This window comes from Aquarana catesbeiana, linkage group LG04 (assembly GCF_042186555.1).
Source record: "Aquarana catesbeiana isolate 2022-GZ linkage group LG04, ASM4218655v1, whole genome shotgun sequence".
Lineage (NCBI taxonomy): Eukaryota > Metazoa > Chordata > Amphibia > Anura > Ranidae > Aquarana > Aquarana catesbeiana.
In genome coordinates this window covers 306,100,995-306,121,529 of record NC_133327.1, presented here as the reverse complement: position 1 = coordinate 306,121,529, position 20,535 = coordinate 306,100,995, and the positions used below count along the sequence as shown (strand labels likewise).

General features: G+C 39.6%; 1 protein-coding gene across 6 annotated transcripts in view; it reads right to left on the bottom strand.

Moving 5' to 3' along the window:
- Positions 1–20,535, bottom strand: part of FAM135A (family with sequence similarity 135 member A) — a 194,581-nt gene that overhangs the window by 24,111 nt on the left and 149,935 nt on the right. For all 6 annotated transcript variants that reach the window (XM_073626746.1, XM_073626745.1, XM_073626750.1 and 3 more), the window contains 8 exons: positions 17,479–17,528; positions 16,621–16,776; positions 15,805–15,878; positions 12,945–13,099; positions 9,308–11,639; positions 5,769–5,929; positions 3,875–3,966; positions 3,287–3,384 (listed from right to left, as the gene is read on the bottom strand). In XM_073626746.1, coding sequence (XP_073482847.1) covers positions 3,287–3,384; positions 3,875–3,966; positions 5,769–5,929; positions 9,308–11,639; positions 12,945–13,099; positions 15,805–15,878; positions 16,621–16,776; positions 17,479–17,528 — 3,118 coding nt within the window. The remainder of the gene's footprint in view (positions 1–3,286; positions 3,385–3,874; positions 3,967–5,768; positions 5,930–9,307; positions 11,640–12,944; positions 13,100–15,804; positions 15,879–16,620; positions 16,777–17,478; positions 17,529–20,535) is intronic.

Sequence of the window (20,535 nt, the reverse complement as noted above, 5' to 3'; positions counted from 1 at the left end):
GTCTCATTTTTTTACATCACAAAAACCTGACATTTTAACAGGGGTGTGTAGACTTTTTATATCCACTGTATGTGCAGCAGATGCCTTCTTTACTCAGACTCTTAGTCTGCAGTTATAGAATATATACATAAAAGCTTAATGTAAACAGACATAGGAATTTTGACTTACCAGGAAATTCCTCATGTTGGAGTACAAGTACAGGACTGGTATTCTAGACCATGGGTTATATGCTGCTACCTTCACGTTATTGGATACTGGCAAAAACTTTTGCTAGGGCCACCATGCCCATTATTTGAGGCTGTTTTTAGCAAGCAATAAGGAGTGACCAAAACACAGAGGGAAGGACCTGTGTCCTGTTCTGTTCTCCAAGATATGAAATCTGCAGGTAGATCACAATACCTTTTATCTAAAATGGTACCTTACAGGACACCGGAATTGATTCATAGAACATGGGGCATACCCAAATAAAAAAACCACAGAGGGATGGGCAACAACATAGCAAACCAAGGGTTTAAAAAACCTAAACAAAACACTCAGATAAGAGCTGTGGCCACACGGCCCTTCAAGCTGTTATCAGTCTCAGCCTGGGTTCACACTATTGCAAACACAGACATCGCATGTGATTCGCACCGCATTGCTGTGAAGATCACATGTGATGTCTGTGCAATGCGAATTCAGCCATACAGTTGCATGGCTGAACACATATTGGATTTGTACGAAAAAGGAACCTTTTTTTCCCCCTGTACTAGAATCGGATCGCTGCGACTCAATTCTTGTCCGAATTCACAGTTCGCACTGTGATCTGCAAACCGATCTGAGGGTGTCATTAACTTTGTATTGACACCCTCAGCAGTTCGCAGTGGGCAGTGTGAACTGCCTGAGAGGGAGGTGCGATGCGGGAACCGGCAATGCAATTGCGCTGGTTCCAACGTCGCAATAGTATGAACCCAGGCTGAATGTCCACCTGGTATAACTTGTAAAATTTGTGAATTGAGCACCAGGTAGCAATGTTGCAATTCTGAGCTACAGATGTTTGATGCTAAAAAGCCCAGGATACACCAACAGCCCTAGTGGAATGGGCTCTGATGGGAAAGGAAGGAGCTTTTTTCCTAAGTGTGTAAGCCCTAGAAATGAGTTGTCCAATCCACCTGGCAATGGTGGATCACAGATCAGGGTATCTTCTACGAGGACTCCCTGGAAGAACAAAAATGAACTCTGTCTTGCAAAAGGAGGCCTGGCTGCCAAGCCCTAATCCCTGACAGCTTTAACCACATCCAGACAATATAAGGTAATTTTCATTGTCATGTTTTGTGGCAGGACAGAGGGAAGGAAGGATGATGTCCTCATAGGTGGAAAAAAAGAAAGACAACCTTAGGTAGAGGGAAAGGTTTGGCTTCTAACCACTATTTTCTTCTGCAAAATAAGAAAATACTTTTTTTTAAGATAGAGCTGCTAACTCAGAAACATGCCTAACAGATGTGATGGCAACCAAAATGGTAACCTAATGGTAAAGTTTTCCAATGGAATGTCTCCAATAGGTCTCTGAAGAACAGAGAGCACTAAGGGGAAGATCCGATTCGAATTAGGATCATCATATGAGCAACTTCCTGTAGAAAAATGTTGATAAGGGATTGCAAAGCAAGGGGTTTCTGAAAAAAGGATGTATAAGGCTGAAACTTGTCTCTTGAGGGTCCTGGAGCCAGACGCTGGTCAAGACCCAACTGCAACTGAAAACCCAAAATACAAGTGATACGAGTATTTCCGTAGGGACAAGGATAATGTTCTTGTACCAGGCAAAGTAAATCTTGTGGGGGTTGGATTTCCTTGCTCTGAATAATGTGGGAATAACCGAAATCATATACTCCTTTCCTTTAGGAGATGGGTTTCAACAGCTCTGCTGCTGTTAAGCAGGATAGAACAGGGAAAACCTGTTTTACCTTATGCACGACACTGGGCTTCACCCATTACATTGGGTATACCCCTGGGAGGGGTCTTCATTGTCTGGGACATATAGAAAGGGACCACAGCCCCCAACCTGTCTATCACCATGCCACTAGCTTCACACATTGCATTTCATGTCAAGGTGAGCACCTAACACAGAACCCAGTGCCAAAACAAACATTTCAGGCTGACCCCCATGTAATGGGGTCCAGGTATTGTCCCAAAACTAGTCAATATGGAAAAGTGCTAGATATTGATATATTACAGATATACATACAGTTAATGATAGAGGATTCAGATAAATAGCCTTTAATGGTTTAAAAAGAAAAAAAAATTGTTCTCCAAGAGGAGAACAGGTTAATCACCTAACACTACTAGAAAAAAGCTGGAGCCTCAGAGTGGTTGAGATATATGGGTAAGGTCTAGGGGTAGTGGAAGCAAAAGTTTTTGCCAGTGTCCAATCACCTGAAGGTAGCGAAAAATAACACATGATCTATGACAGCCTCTCTCAACAGGGGTGCTGTCCAAGGTGCCCAGGGAAACCATGGCAAAATGTTTAAAATTTGTCCCAACTAATCGAGCATTTTTTTTCAGAGACACATGTAACTACTTGTCCATATTCATTTTAAAGACTAATGATTTATGTTCACTACACATATTACAATCTGTATACAATCTCCTTTAGATCTACCAACAAGTATGTAAAAGCTAGAGCCTGCCTGGCTGGATACAGATTGATTGGATAGATTAGGTAGGTCATCATATTGCATAAATTTGGTAGCCCTAAATTTGCTTGTACAGAGATTGTATGTTCAGATTGTAATGTGTATGGGGTAAGCCTAAGGTTTGTGGACCAGGAGCTCTGTGTCCGCCTCTCATCCATTCCTGCTAGAATAGAGTGGTTTTATGCATCATCCCAGGCTCAGGTTTCCCATGAACAGTAACATTTTACATTTATGACTGGTGTGCCCAGAGACTGTGCATAATTGTCAAGGGTGCCTTGAGTGAAGAAAAGGATGAGAAACATTGCTCTATGAATACCAGTCCTGTGACTTGTACTGTGCGATTAGGATACAATATTTACTCTGCCCTATGCTTGGGACAACAGATAAAACACAGGGAAAGCAAAGCCAAAGGAAAACAAGAGGTAAAAGGTTATGCTTGCAGAACTGCTTGAGATCCCAGGATATATTGAAAGAGCTAATATTTTAAGAGTATAGCAAACCTTTAAAAACATTTATATAACATTTGATAACATGCACATTATAGCTATTAAAATATGCTTCAGTAATTACTGTATGTTATAACTATTGTGTTAACCAATCCACAAAGACATGACTCTTACCTGATCCTTGAAATAGCCAGACTGTAGATTTGAATATACTGTATAATTTCATCCAGAAGACGATCTGTCATTGAATCAAAGTCAGCAAATGTATCATTCTGGGGAATAAAATCAGAAGATATTTTAATATTTTTTTTTAGAAAAGAAAATATTTGTTCAGTCTGTTTCTTTATTGCATACGCATATTGTATGCTACTGGTACATGTAATACATTTATTTTTGTATTATCAGCACATTTAATTGCTTGGTAATCTGTTTACATATTTCAGGTATACCAATATGAAAAGGTTGCACAAAATTGCTACACAACCTACATTAGCAATAAACAAAATGTAAGGGCTGGTTGAGAACAGCAATTCTTGGTTGGTGAAATATTACTTTTGATTAATACTTTATGCTAAAATATGACTCTGTAATTTAGAGCAAGGAAATCATGAATTCCCTAAATTGTGGCTTGCATGCCTGATACTAGCGTGCACTTTATGTTCTCCCAAAACCTAGGAAATTGCAACCTGTATGGAAAACTTTCCCTTTAAAAGGGGTGATGGTAGTATTCACTAACATGTTAAATGTATGTTTCTTTCACACCTGATTCCTCTCTGACATAAGGAAGTCTTTTCGCCCTCCAGGTAGTCCAAGTTCTATGTATGTTCTTACCAAGCGGAGGTCAGCACTATTGCCTACACAAGACAAGACAGAAAAAAAAAAGAAAGGATTAAAAAAAAATACTGTATATGTTTGCTACACATTACTATATAACACCATGTATTTCCAGGTGGTTTTCACTTTGGTTTTCCAGGTGTAAAGACATTTGTAACAACTGTAACAATGCTTGCAGAGCACTAATGTAAAACTGGTTGCCTTTTACTTATTATAAATTGATGAGCTGCCTAACACTTTTTTTCAATGTAGTCTTTAATATCCAACTATCTGAGGTCTGGTGTTAATCCTTTTTTTGTGAGTGATAGGGAAACCCCTAAATACATGCAACTGTGATCTCAAGGTTTTTCACAGATTAACTACCTTTCGCATGATGTATAAAGAATGCATGTCATTCACCAGGAATATGCTAAACATATGAATAAATTAAGCATATGCAAGTTAAACATACGTACAAAAAGCCAACTAGGAAAGAAAGGTACAGTATTTGCCTTTTAAATGTTATTCATCTAATGTATTTTCCTTTAGTACAGTTATTTTTAAAAAATTATTTTTTATTTCACTTTTTGCCTATAAACAAGTGCACCATACTGTTACTGTTCAAGAAGTGGCTGTGCAGTACCCAAAAAACCCGAGATCAACGTGGATCGTGGACATAATTTAAAGTTAAAGTGGGAGTCCGGCAACCAATCTTTTATTTTAGGTCATTGAGACACTTTGCTAATCCCAAAATAATACTCACAGTTTGGGTGTAATATTTCTGCCTCTGTCTGTTTTCATACTGAAGAATAACTTTAAAAATGTGATGCTGGCTGTTTCCATCTTGCTTGTGGGCATGTGAAGCCCACAAGCATTGATTTCCTGGATGCGGTGAATGTTGTTCATTCACAGCTTGTTCACATGCATGATCATTGTTTCCGCACTGAATCTTGGGAAGCCTGACACTAAGCTCCCAGGAGACAGTGCGGCGCCGGGGAAAGGCAATAAACACGCCTACTCCCATGGGAGGAGAGACAGGAAGTGCCACAATAAAGTACAACATAAAGGTAATTACAGCGATAAAAAAAATTTTCGTGCGGCATTTGAACATCTATGCAATTAACTGAAGGGGGTAAGATTAAGTTAAAAATTTGAGTGGAACCCCGCTTTAAAAAAACTGTACTAAAAAGTATAATCATTTAAGGGTTCTACTTATTAACTTTTTATTTTCAAACTGTCTTGCAGATGGGTCATCTTGCATGAACTCTGTCATTTTTTATCTTCTCCATCTCCTTAACCTGAAGTAACCATAGATGTTTTAGACAATCAAAAGTGCTTGGTTTTCCTATATGACTTGATCTTCTCTCCAAATAGTTTCTTCTGGCCATTAAATCATGTGGAACCATACTGGGTAGTGGCACCCTAATGCTGTACAATGATGATGGTGCTATATAAGTTAATGAACATAACATTCCTCATCCTTACTTCATGATTGCTCCAAAAATCATTAAACATTTCTCTTTAGATACCAGTGACTACTAATATAAGTATCAATCTATTATTTTTTTCACATAAAATGGAATTAAACCTGCAAAAAAAAAAAAAAAAAAAACAGAAGAAAAGAGAAGAAAGAAGAAAAGAGAAGAAAGAAGGAAGAAAGAAGAAGGAAGAAGAAAGCGGCACACCCACAAAGGGAACACTGACTGCGCAGCACCGGGGTATCACTGATAATGTGCATACTAGGCACATTATAACTAAAAGCCATTGTGGTCCAATAGAGAAAAATTTGTGGTGGAGGTTTAATTTTACTTCAATACATCCTTCACACATATGTAATATTTACCATCTAGCCCATGAACACACACAATCAGATGGATCCCCTCTTCAGAACTGTCGTCTTCCTCCACACTGAAGTATGGAACTGTGGAAGCCAACTGAGGCACATCACTATACAAAAACCCAGGGAGTTTTAATTGCTTTAATTCTTCTTTGGCCTGAAGGAACCTACAACAAACATACATTCAAATATAATAAAAATATGGGCAAATATAAAAGTATGGTGCAATTTCTTCAAACTAAGATATGGAAATTGGCACAAACACTTAGTTCACTCAAGATCTTCCCGACAGATATCTCAACCCTATACCTTCCTACCTTTAAGTCTTGCTGCATGCAGTACATTGTGTGGGATCATAGGACAAAAGATTGTACATGAATTATTTCTCTATACAAAAATAATTTCTACTTAATATGTATTTGACACAAATACACACTATATTATATTTACAGTGGAACTAAACACACTCAATCAACATTAAAGCATTAAAGTGTTTAACACCCCCCCCCCCCCCCCCCCCAAAAATGGATCCTGCTCTTTTAAAGCATGTTATATGACACAGTGCTTGTCCTGAGTCATTTGGCCCCCTGTAACACCTAAAAAACCTGGCTGCTCCTGCCAGTTTCTCCACGCCCCTCTGTAAACGGACCACGGTGTATCATTGCTGCTGAGCCTGACACCGTGGTCAATTTACGTGCTTCTGTCAAAAGCAGTCTGCTATCCTCTCTGTTCCTGTGTCCTCCTTCCTCCTTCCCTCTGTCTGTGTGTGAGCCGCCCATCCCCCCTCCTGCTGCTCTCATAACACTAACCTGTATACACCATCAGCACTGCCTCCTATTGCAATGTCCCGCTCTGTGAATGATATACATATAAATGCTGTAAATACCTCATTTCACAGCTGAGATTAAGATCACATGACCAGCCAGCTCTCTCCTCCTCCCCTCAAGACTGATATCAGCAGGGGAATCTAAGCCCCGCTCGCTACATCTCTCAGAGCAGGAAAGAAGGAGGCTGGCCAGTCATGTGATCGCAATCTCGGCAGTGAAATTAGGTATTTGCAGCATTTATTTTTATAAATCACACACAGAGGGGGATACTACAATAGGAGGCAGTGCTGATGGTGTACACAGGTTAGAGTGGCTTAACAAAGACTTTAACCATTGTAAATCCTTATGTTGCTAGCATTAGAGCTGCACGATTCTGGCTAAAATAAGAATAACAATTTTTTTGCTTAGAAGATAGATCACGATTCTCGCGGTGCAACATCATCTTTCTCATTAAAACAAAAAAAATTGGGCTATCTTTACTGTTTCTTTTTTTTTTTTTTTTATTCATTGAAGTGTATTTTTCCCAAAAAAATTGAGTTTGAAAGACCACTGGGCAAATACAGTGTGACATAAAATATTGCAGCAATTGACATTTTATTCCCTAGTGTCTCTGCTAAAATATATATAATGTTTGGGGGTTCCACGTCATTTTCTAGCAAAAAATATTGATTTTACCTTAAGAAACAAGTGTCAGAAAAAGATTTAGACTTGTGGTTAAACTTCCTACATTAAGCCTCGGTTCACACCAGAGGCGGCACGACTTGCAGGTCGCCTCACCGAGGCGACTTGCACACGACTGCCCGGGCGACTTGCAAAACGACTTCTGTATAGAAGTCTATGCAAGTCGCCCCAAGTCGCCCCCAAAGTCGTACAGGAACCTTTTTCTAAGTCGGAGCGACTTGCGTCGCTCCGATTAGAACGGTTCCATTGTACTGAACGGGACGCTACTTGTCAGGCGACCTAGGTCGCCTGACAAGTCGTCCTAGTGTGAACCGAGCCTTACACATTGTTTAAAAACTTGGCACACTGCCTGGATTTTTTTTCTTTACACACAGAAGTTTCCCCTTGAACTAAGAAGGAAGTTAGTTACAATGTTTCATTTTAAAAACTTGGTAAACTGCCCGGATGTTTTCTTTTGACAGCTGAGTGAGCAGATAAGTCTCTCCACTTGTTATATGAAAGAATCGGCAAACTCTGCAATAGAGATCTTCAGAGGGGTTGAATCAAGATCACGATTTTTTAACGATTAATTGTGCAGCACTAGCTAGCATTAGTAAATATTGTAGATAGGAAGAAATACAATATTTACTTTTTTCCTTGAATTTCTTCAGCTGCTTCCTGGTTTAGGCCTAAATGTTGTCATACACCCAGGAGGTCTTAAAAGGCATGTTTCTCTTTCATTGGAAGGAGGGGAGGACAGGCTTTTTCGGATATGCGCACCCTCCTGTCTATATGCCTGACGTAAGAGCAGATGGATTCCAGAAGTAAATGCTACTTGAATCATCTGCTCTTACTCAAGATGGCCACAACTAGACGTGCTAAGAGGGGTGTTTTTCAAAGTGATTTTTCAACAAAATCAAGCATGGAGACATGTATGGATAGGCGAGTATGCTATTAATATTAAAAAGGAATTAAATTGTGTTTTCAGTTTGTTTGAGCACAGAAATAATTATATCCAAACACCTACAACTAAGCAAAATTACCCAAAAGCTAACCACTAACACAATCCCCTACTTTCTGCTTAAGCCTAGGTTCACATTTGTCCGATTTGGCATGCGATTTAAAATGCTATTGCCGGAAATGGCATCGTCCAAAATTGGTGTGGCGCCGCACTGATTCCCAAAAGTAGTTCCTGTACTACTTTTGGAGACTTCGGGGGGCGATTTGTATAGACATCTGGGCAGCAACCTGCAAAGATGTCTGTCAAATCCCCCCCGAAGTCGGACTGCATTGCCAGGATGAAATCGTGCAAGTTCAGCTGAACTCGCACGATTTCTAACCCGCAGCAAAGTGAACCTAGGCTAAAGCACTTACCTCCTGACCATAACTGAGCCATGTTCTTAGGACTGCTATTACTTTTCTACCAAAATGTCTTGTAGCAAACCAAACCTGCTGCAATATTTCAGTGACGATTATTCTGGCAACAACATTTAGTAAAATAAAGTTAAAAATGCAACAAGCCCAGTGGACGGAGCTAAGGTTCAGATATCTGACTGCAGGAGTTCATGAGAGTTTAAAGAATCCAGAAAGAAGTTCAACATATCAATTTTTTTTTACCCAAAACTGATGTTTTAGGGGAACCTGTATTGTTAAAAAAATATGTAATCAGGACTTCAGCTGAAATGTAGGAACGATAACGTACCATTACAGCACCCTGAAACCAGAACAGAGTTACATCCTCATTGCATCCCATGCAGCAATAACCAAAACTCATGATAGGTCACTGAGACTTTGACACCATGTAGTAGGAGTGTGCCCATGCTTTTACTTTTTGTGCATAAGGCGTTTGAGGAAGACCAAGGATTAAGGTGGGCTTTGGATGTTTGGTTTACTATGTTTTTATCACTACAGGTTTACTTAAAAGAATCAGTTTGTGCCCATTTAAAGCATTTATTTTGGCAGTCTTGTATTTCTTTTTAAAATGTAGCATTTCAGTTTTTAGTCCTTACACTGCAATGTAAAATTAATAAATATCTAGACAAATAAAATGGTACTCACGCTAGCATTAAAGGCTTTGGAGAGCTTTCATACCAAGCAAGAGATGAGCATGATGCAAACATTGCACCCCCTGGTTGTTTTGTTATAGTGTCAAGTGCGTTCCTCGTAGTAAAAACAGTTCCTCGAGGGGAGTCTTTCAATGTATAAGAAAAAGATAGACAACTGGTTGAACAAACACCGGGCATGTTCAGTGAATCTTTTAAATATTCAGAACCAATCCTCTCAGACCTTAAACACTTGTCATGCGCGGAATCATGGATAACTTCACATTCAGGGTCCTCAGATTTGTACAATGGGCCATCTGTTTCTTCATAGTAGCCATTCTCAATCATTTCTTCATCTTGTTCCTCATCATCCTCCTCCTCATCTTCCTGCAACAATGGGCCAACTGGCTGCAATTTTACAGTCTCCTTGGCAGGACTGGCATGCTTAAAATCCTCTGCAGGGCTAATGTCAGAAATATCAGTGCTACTTTGAGAGCCAAAATAATTTTCTACCAAACCTTGCTTGACAATGTCAGTGCTGTTAGTGGAAGAAAGTATAGCAGCAGAAGGACTTTTACTCCCAGCTTTAGACATGTCTTGGTTTGATAGTTTTGGTACCTCGTCACTGTGTTTCTCTTTGACGTTTTGCAGCAAAACTTCCTCATCCATAATCAATGAGCCAGATACTACTGACTGCTCTCCCACAACAATAACTTCAGGATCAAGTGCAATTTGGGAGGCATGATGAAGTGTTTCTGAAGTTGGGGGTTCTCTAAAAGTGGTTATGGAGCCAGCAGGGGGTATAGGAATACTCTTAAATTCGTTTGGAGTTTCCTCATCAGAAATAGCAAACTGAAAAAGCTCTCTGATATTTGAAAGAGAAGAATGGACAGGTACATTTTCTTTGTCAGAAAACACAACACTTTGAGGCTCTAAGAGAATGTTGGATTTTGTGGAATCAAACTTTGGCAATTCAACTGCACCCAAGTCCAGGACAGTTTTACTGTCCTTCATCTGGCCCTCAGGAACAACAGAAATCTTAGAACTTTCATCTGGGGACAATTCATCATCATCAGACGGTAAAGAGTTTATGGATGTCAAGGATGACTGGATTTCACTCAAAGCACTTGTGCTTTCTGTGCAGTGGCTTTCAATGGTGGCTTTCAAGCTGGATTCCGGTTTTAGCAAAAGAGGTGAAAATACCTTGTCATTTGATACAGGATCATGCTCAGTCACATTTTCCAAGCAGAGTTCTGGATTTGGATGGGTTGCAAAAGAGCTGGGTTCACTTTCCACACCAGAATCAGAAAATCTTGAAGATGCACAGGTGATGCTGAGATCAGGCAACTTTATTGTATCTCCACTTACTATAATGTGGACCTCTTTACTGCCACTATGTAGTTGGTTGTTTTTAGGCCTGGTCAGAGGATCCTCGTTTCCAGGAAGTTTTAGATTACTTTCCAGTGCAACCTCTTTGTCAAATACAGAATCTGGCTCCAGTGATGGGGTTGAAGGCCCAGTTAAAGCAGATAAGTCCTGCCCCTGTATACTGTCCTTAAAGGCGATAGTCTTAGCACCCTCTGACTTAGAGCTAAAAATAACAGTTACTTTTTCCCCTTCATATGAGTTTTTGTTACTTGGCTTAACCTCTATTGTCCTCAGACCAGAGGGTACTGCGGAGTGTCCAGAGCGGCACTTCTCTATTCCAGGTAACACATTATCCACATATGTACATCCAGTACCTGCTTGTGTACCAAGTGTACCAGAATTATTGGAAGTGGAAAAAGATGCTAAATTGCCAGAATCCCCAGCACTGCTGTGGCTTCTTTCAGTACTGTCACTACTTGTAGACGGCGGCCTGGTTGTCACGGTTGTAGATGGGAGAGAGTTATGTCGCTTTTGCCAAGCTTGCAATCCAGATGACTTTGTGTCACTTGCTAGAAACCCTGGATGAAGGTTATGTCCATCTTTGTGGCAATGTGAAGGCCTGCCTTCAAACGATTTAGACATAGCCTCAGCTGTAGCAGCTTTTAAACATTTGTAGCTTACTAAAACCACAGAATCCTTAGAATTCTGCTTTACTATCTTTTTGGGATTATCAGTTTTCATTGTCCTCATAAGTTTATTTCCTTTTGTTTTAGATTTATTATCATCGTCATTTTTTTTGGTCTTTGTAAGAGGCTTTTCACTTTCAGTACACCAAGATGAAGCAGAGACACCTTCTGCTCTGAGTTTTAGTTCTGGGCTACTAGGAGCACAAACATATCCCTCCTCATTATCAAGTTTCTCAGGCTTGCTAGATTCTGATCTTTGCAAGTTCTGAATACCCAACCAAGGTCCATCCAAATCTGCAACGTCCAAAACAAAAGACATTAAGGAAGGCTATTAATAGCACAAATAAAAAAAAAAAAAAACTGTCTAGTCCATTTGACATAACAGTATAAAACACATTAAGGAACAAGGAAGAATTAAAATTGGTAATACTATTAGATTTACTGCTAAAATTAACCTGTGCATTCTATGCATATCTATGATGTGTGCGTCTTAATTACATGACATGCAGAAAATACAATAGTGATTTATAAAGCAACAAGTAAAATGATCCCTGAGGTGCAAAGCAGATAGTGGAGATCACCTAAACTCTAATATATAGTAAAACAAAAAACAAACAAAAAAAAAAAAGTTCAATCTGCAGCACCTTCTATATGTTTTAGGCAAGTAAAAAATTAATTAAAAATAACAGCAGTTTTGGATCCGTTAGGACCCTTCCTCTGGTATGACAAGCATGAAAGTTAAATTAAATCACATTATATAGCAAATCTCTCATAGACTGAAAATTAGCAATACCTGATTGCCAGTTTCTTTCACTTCTAATTTATCAGCTCCTACTACTTAAAAAAGCGGAGAAATCAAGTAGCTGCATTGTATATAACCAATTGGCTACTTAGGCCCAGTACTCACTGTCATTTTTTTTTTTCTGCCAGAACACACCAGTCAGATGCCAATCGGCTGCTGTTTTTCCAGCATGTCTGTTCAACAGACGCTAGCCAGCTTCTGTCAGACAGGCTGCCGTACACACGGGCCGAATGACGACCAGTTTCTGTTGAACCGGCCAATATTCGGCGCATGTGTACCACGATTTATATGTAATTTGTCTAGCATCTCCATTCACTCTCATTTGAGAGTGGAAAATGTTATCAGTAGTCTAGAAAAACATCCTAGTGAAAAAAATCTAAGAGCTATAACAAGTTATTAGTTCCTCAAAGGGCATCTGTATACTGCTCAAGTTCAGCATATTTATGTACCAATAGGCAGCTGCAGATAGACTGGGATATATAGAAAAGCTTGTACAATCACTACAGTTATCCCTGAGATAATCTAGCATTTGATCTGCCTATATAATGTATACAGCAGCTTGGTACACCTGTTCTCACAGGCATAAACAAAATTGCTTGGCTGTTTATGTTTATGACATTATTATTGGTTATAAAAAGTAAGGCTAAGGGCAGAAAATTGATCCTCTGTATCCGACTCCCTTCTGAAGTTTATAAGCTGTTTTAGTCTCCATTGTATTCTAAAAATGGAAATCCCTTTTATAGTAGATGCACCACACGTTCAGTCGGTTTGTGTACTTTTATTTAACCTGTACTTACCTTCCGTAATATAATCTAAATATCTATCTTCAAAAATAATAGGTAGTGAGTTAAAGTCCCCATCCAGCTCACTGCACTCTAGAGGAAGAGGAGGAAGAGAACTGAAGTAGGAGGAATTCTTGATCGCTGTTGACATCTGAAGGTGGCTTTGAGCACTATGGGAGCCAAAAACAATAGCCATGTTTGAAAAAAAAAAAAAAAAAAGCACACAAAAACATAATCTGGTCTTTGATCTACTAATAAGTCTATAAAATTATCACTGAAGAAGGGTATCTACCCCAATACTAATGAGGGAATAAACATCAAATTTTGCGCATCAAATATCATGCAATAAACTTTGGGGTGAGTCATGGAATAACAGGGATTCAGAAAAAAAATTACAATTACACAGACCTTTATGTCTTGATGATAAACACTATAAAAAAACTTAATTGAGCCCAGGGTGAGAGATATAGCACCCGTTACAGGCCACAATGCATTGTATGTAACTGTGAACTTAGCTGCAGCAGCAACTTTGGCTTCAACCAAAATTAGCATTTGTGTTATAGGTTGTGTGATTTTTCAGACTTAAACTCATTTGTTTTTTTTAGGTGTAAACATCAGTTTTCTTGTGAGAACATCTCTCCAACAAATGCCATTGGAACGAGGTTTGCACATGACTAGTTTCTCTGTCTTCAAATACAATGGGGAAATAGATAGTTTTGTTGTATATGTGGGCACTGTACACATTTTTGGCTATTGTTCTAGAGCAGCTATTTCAAACATTGTACCCAAAGTTATGTCAATAAGGATTAGCAATAGCTTAATCTTTTGACCAATCTCACCCGTGGCATGTATGATGCTATAGTGCCAACTGGAGTTTGGAGTTGGAAAAATGCTTCTCTCATAGAAACTGAATTAGAATGGAGAACACTAGAAGCCACACTATAATGCCCCGTACACACGGTCGGACTTTGTTCGGACATTCCGACAACAAAATCCTAGGATTTTTTCCAACGGATGTTGGCTCAAACTTGTCTTGCATACACACGGTCACACAAAGTTGTCGGAAAATCCGATCGTTCTAAACGTGGTGACTTAAAACACATACGCCGGGACTATAAATGGGGCAGTGGCCAATAGCTTTCATCTCTTTATTTATTCTGAGCATGCGTGGCACTTTGTTCATCGGATTTGTGTACACACGATCGGAAATTTCCGACAACGGATTTTGTTGTCGGAAAATTTTATATCCTGCTCTCAAACTTTGTGTGTCGGAAAATCCAATGGAAAATGTGTGATGGAGCATACGCACAATCGGAATTTCCGACAACAAGGTCCTATCACACATTTTCTGTCGGAAAATCCAACCGTGTGTACGGGGCATTAGAGATAAATAGCAAGAACCTGTTTTCCTGCAAATTGCTTGAGATGGCTGGATTCCTGTTTGCTATGGAATTAGCGGACCAGCCATAACGCAATCCAAGTGATTTTTTTTTTGTGTATCCCTATAGCATACAGACTTTCGTCAATGCTCATTTGCTAGGAAGGCTAGATAGTGTGTGCACATGTGTTGTATGCATGTTTGTTTTCGTTCAACTGTTAACGTTTTGTATATGCAACATTCTTGTTTATTACATGTACATCAGTTACTACAGGGCTCTCGAATACCTTGCTTTACTGCAAAGTAGCCGATACAAGCAAAGCAGCATGTAGTGTGCAACCTGGTTTAGAGATCATGTATTAGACAAATTAAAGCCCATTTCACTTTTTTTTCCTACAGTAAAATCAGTTTCAACTAGCAGTCCCCTGCATTCTCATGTGAATAGTTCACATAAATGTGCTGCAGCTTACTGCTTTTTAAATAGCAAGACAACCTGCATTTTTGTGTATTTTCGACAAGGTAAGCAGAGCCCAGTGAAATTAATAGTATCAGGCAGTTTTGTGCAAAATAAAAGGAAATAAAAAAAAAAAACTTGCTTTGTGGTTAGAAGAGACTATTTTCTTCTGTTATAAATGTTTTTTTCCCTGCCTGCTTGTAATTTTTGTTGGATTTGTCCAATTTCGGCATGCTATGGGCAAGTGCAAGGACGAAGTAACAACAAGGGATGTAAGTGTGCAAATACACTGAGAAAACTTGCATATTATGGCAAGAGCTCCAGGGGTATCAACTATTTCCTGTGTGCAAACATTCCTGGGGTGATTTCCTTTCACTTCCTGTCCTAGACCAGAAATCTCCCAAAATCCATATTCCATCCTAGACAGTTGGCAATAGAACCATCAGAAGATTTACCCTTGCTTCTTGCTCTGGTATAACTCTATATATCTGGACTTTCCCTCACTTCCTGCCTCAGTTACAGTGGTCACCAGGACAATTCGGGGCAAACCTCCCGAGCAGGGACACGTAAAGCAATACAAAAAACTTGACATAACATCCAACCCATTCCTGACTCTATTACAAACAAAACCCAAAAAGAATGCACAAAAGTGCAGGCAGGGACCAGCAAAATATTTTTGACACGTCCTATTCTCACCCTGTACAGTTAATTCTGGAGTTTGATCAAAAAAAAATGCAGGCTGAAAAAGCTGGGCCAGTCTGAACAGCTAAAACAGAAACAAAAAGGAGGTATGAGGACTTATGTTTTTGTGAATGAGGCCATGAGGACGATATCATTAGGTACAGAATTACCAACCGTTTGTTAATAAAGAACATTTTAAAACACTGCAATGCACAGATGCAGTTTCATGAATGCATGTGAAAAATAGCACTCCTGTGAAAAATGCTGTACACCTTTTGCACAATAATATACATGATGATTTAAGGTTGGTATGCTAAACAATGAAGTTTTTCAAATTATCACATGCAGGTTGTCATGCTTACTGCAATTCTTGGTATGCCAGGGCTGCTTGTCTGGGATGCTCAAGGCAAAAGAACGCTTCTGCAAATCTGCGTACCTAAAAATACAACCAGCAAGAACTAAAACTCTGCACATTATAAATCTAGATTACTAACACTAGCATTGCTATTCCTACTATTAATAAACTTAAATTATTAGTATAATGAACAGTAAGATCGCTGGCAATTAGTATGAATGACATTCTTTACTTTTTCCCTGGAGAAATAAAAAAAAAAAAAAAAATGTAAACCTATTTCTTCATGAACTAGTAAAGGTTTTTGACATCAGGACAGTGGCCACATGAACTTTAAAAAAAAAAAAAAAAAAACTTACCCGCAATATAACTGCAAGCTTTTGCTGTCTCTTTTGATACAGGATATGAAAATAAACAAAAGCCAACCTATTTAATTAACAGTTTAGCGGAGATTGGCAGTTCAAGTGGAAAAGCCCCATCTGTATGTGATCAGTTCCTATATCACCACTCCATTCCTACAGCGGTAATCTTTACAAGAAAAGTTTGTGATATTTACATTGCTAGGTGAACGAAACTCCTACTATATGCATAAAACAATATTACATAGTAAGGTTTGCTCCACAATTAATCATCAAGGTGATCAGGCAAGCCATGGATTAAGTAACAGCCCCAGGATGGTCAGTGAAAATGAAAAATCACAAAAGGCCAGGACCATCAGAGAGCTAGGCACTCAAATGCATGGCCCAACAACCTGTAGTGCTTATTAAAATACACTACTGACCACTAATTTGCGGTTCTTTTAATTGAAAGGCTGTCTTTTACTCACTCGTAGCGTATGATGTTCTTGTGCTACCATTGCTGTAACTTCATCTTGCAGGACAATAACTTCAACAAACTGTCCCCAAAGAGCCATTAGCAGAGAGCAAAGCTGTGCAAGGTTCATGTTAATCAGCTCTGCCAGTTCATCAGGATTATCGATTTTCTAGTGAAACAAAATAAATAAATAAATACAAATATTTGTGAAGCTAGGAATACAGTTCTTTCTAGTAAATGTTTAGCAGAAAGGTTGTTTATCAGGACAAAACAAACAAATCAAGTAAACCATGCTTTTATATGCACAGTCCAATTTTACACTTAAAGTGGAAAAAAAAACTAACAATAAATATCATTCAAAAAACATTCCCTCCCCCTCCTCCTACCTGTCCTGCATACCCTGTGTAAAAAACGGCTTCCCAGCCATTTTGGGCGCTCCCTCCTCTTCCCAGAGGTATGCAGGATAGGAAGGGAGAAGGTAGATTTATAATAATAGTGTTAGTTAGACTTTACTTCCACTTTAAGGCTGGGTTCACACTATTGCAAATTGGATGCGGATTTCTCCGCATCCAATTCACATAGCAGGAGATTGTGACCGGCTCTCTATGGAGCCACTTCACATATCTCCGAAGCGGCTCTAAAGTCAATTGCACAGGAGTCCTGTGCGTCTTTTGGTCTGGTTAAGGTCTGAATTCAGCCAAAAATTCAGGCAGAAATCGGACCTGAACCGGTGAATGGAAACGCACCGGACCCCCTGCTGTGAGCCGCTCCATGCTCTAGTGTGAACCCAGTCTGAGCCTAATAAAACATAATTCTCCAATAAAAAAGATCCTCTCTATACATAAAGGAAAAATATATTGTATACACACACCTTAACATCTTCACAGAGTTCTGATAGACGGGCATCAACATCAATTTTTTCTAAGAAAAATACCAAGATTGGTAAAGTCAACATGAATTTGGTCACATAATAGGTATTAAAAATTGCTAAAAACTGCTTATAAATGAAACCACCCTAGAAGATAGCAATTTATGAACCAGTGTGTATATTTTATAATTCCATCAAAAAGCAGTTTACAGCATACCATACAATAAATGTTTTAAATTTTGTGTACTAAAACAAGCAGAAAACCATGAAATCGGAGAACTGAATGCAACACTATTTATTGCATGTGATATCAAACTGCTCAACATGTACATGGTATAAGACACACTTGCAATCAATTCTGAAAATGCACAGGTACTGGAAGTGCTTCTTACTTTGTGCAGCTTTTACACTGGTGGAGTCTGCCAGCGGATCTGCCCACTCACCCAGCTATCCTCTATGGACTGTTGAATGGAAACGACCCGCCTGTCCGTTTTCATCCGACTATCATCCGCTCTGATCCAGCGGACGGATGGGGAACGGATCCCCAGCCGTCTGTTTTTAGCGGACAGGTTCGGATCGAATGTTGCCGGGTGTCAACAGACATATGTCCATTGACATCTACCGCTCCGTAGGGAGCAATGGATGGTTCCGATCGGGTCCGCCTGAAAAACTTACAGGCAGACCCGATTGATCCATCATTGTGAAAGGGGTCTAATAATCTTGGTAAAGGCTTGTGTTTATTATAGCCTCTCACATCCATCAAACCTTCTCAATGAGAGATCTAACCAATTATGGGCAACTTTAGGCTGCAAATAAAAAAAAAAAAAATTGTTATACCTAAATAAAATAAAACCGGAGGTGCATGGTAAGGGGGCTATACCAGCAATGACAGCCTACCCACTTTCTCGGTACAGGTTTTGTTTAAAGAACTGAGAGGAATTCAGGGAAGCAGGAAAGCCTAAATTATTTTGAAAACAGCAAGAAGTAACTATAGATATACGAATGGCAACATGGTGGACCGTGGCGGCGAACGCAGTGGGATAATAGGGACTTAGTTTATCATCCAATGTTGGGAGTTATAGGATTTTGTGCTATTTTACATGGGATAGTTTCAACAGAGAGATAGTTACACATCTGTTATGCACAAGTCCTGTGCAGTGGTTTACCAGACTTGCTACTTTTGGGCTACACCAGCAATACATAATCTACACAAGCAACTTGCAATTGTCAAGAACAGGTTCTCAGCTTTTGAATCAAACGCTTGAAAAAGAGTTTTGATGCAACTGTTTGAAAGAGGATGTAAAATATTGCTTTTTTGACACTTGCAAGATGTTACTGCTAATTTCATTTTGGGTTTTTTCTTGTTTATGTGGATGCGTGACAAAGTATATTTTAAATGAGGGTCCAAACAACTTTGGCCACTAATTGCCAAAAACCCTCTTGGCAGTTTTAGAGAGGTAGCCATAAAAGTGCTTAGACAGAAGGTGACTGCCATGTAGTGTAGTCAAGTTGGAATAAATAAGGCAACTGTCACGAGTGTACTGTATAGATACAATGCAACTCTGCAAGACAAATGCTGACCAATCAATATTGAGAAGGTAAAGTCAACTAGTTATGATGCATGCATTAGATGATCCTTATTTTTATGGAGACACCAGGGAGCACAAGTGTGCATGCTAGTGCACAGATTATTCTCACAAACAGTCATTGCACCAACCTGTGTTTTATGCCAATGGATAGCTTAAAGGAGAAGTTCACCCTTTTACAAAAAAAAAAAAAAAAAAATAATAAATGTACATCTTTCTGCAGGAAAAAAAAAAGTGCATTTATTATTTCTTTTTCACTACAGTCTATAAGGCACTGCATGCGCAATCAGTAGATCACGGGTGCAATGCCTGGATCCTGCAGACACTTGGTAATCTGTACGGGCAGGCAGTTATTGAATGGCAGAAATGGACTATGAGAACGCTCACCAGTGCCCTCGCAGTTCTTTTAGAACTACAAGCCGTCAGCTACAATTACTGATGGTACTTGTAGGCATTCATTCACAGGAAACCGAATGAATGATGCGGCTGTGTGAATGGAGCCCTGCATGGTTGGGCATGTTTTTAAATTGTGACAGTGGGTGGGGAGAGAAGATCCTCTGTCCACTGTCGCAGGGAGGGAGGGATTAGGGGGTGGGGGAGTAGACAAGAGCTGGGACATGCTACGTGTTTCACCCTAAATATGGGTGGAACATGTAACATGCTCCAAAGGTGAACTTATGCCGCGTACACACGAGCGGACTTTGCGGCAGACTTTGTCCGGCGGACTGACGGACTTTATGACGGACTTTCGGAATGAACGGACTTGCCTACACACAATCAATCAAAGTCTGACAGATTCGTACGTGATGACGTACAACCGGACTAAAACGAAGTTCATAGCCAGTAGCCAATAGCTGCCCTAGCGTCGGTTTTTGTCCGTCGGACTAGCATACAGACGAGCGGACTTTTCGACCGGACTTGAATTCGTCGAAAAGATTTGAAACATGTTTCATTTCAAGGTCCGTCGAACTTTTGGGGGGAAAAAGTCCGCTGGAGCCCACACACGATCGAATTGTCCGATGGACTCCGGTGCGCCGAACCAAGTATGCCGTAAAGTCCGCTCGTGTGTACGCGGCATTAGGCTTTAAGGCTGCATTCACACCTGAGCTTATCGTTTTCAGGCAGAAAGTCACGCAATTTTGTACAGGTCAAAAGGTCACCAATGTAAAAAGCAGAATAAAACCCAAATCTGCCCGAATTGAGCTACAAAAAAAACTCCAGAACTTTTTTGAGCTTCGGGCGTTTTGGAGTGGAGATGTGAACCATCTCCATAGAGAATAATTGATTTTTTTTCTCCTCCAGAGTTTTGGAGCTTCAGGCTTCAAGCTACAAAATGCTGAGGTGTGAATGGGGCCTAAAAGGGAAGCTATAAGGCCTCTTGCACACTGCAGCCTGAAAAAGCTCAGTAGAGCTTTTTTTTTTTTTTTTTTTTTTTTACTGAGCTAAAACGCAGCCCATTAATTGTAATCTGCCC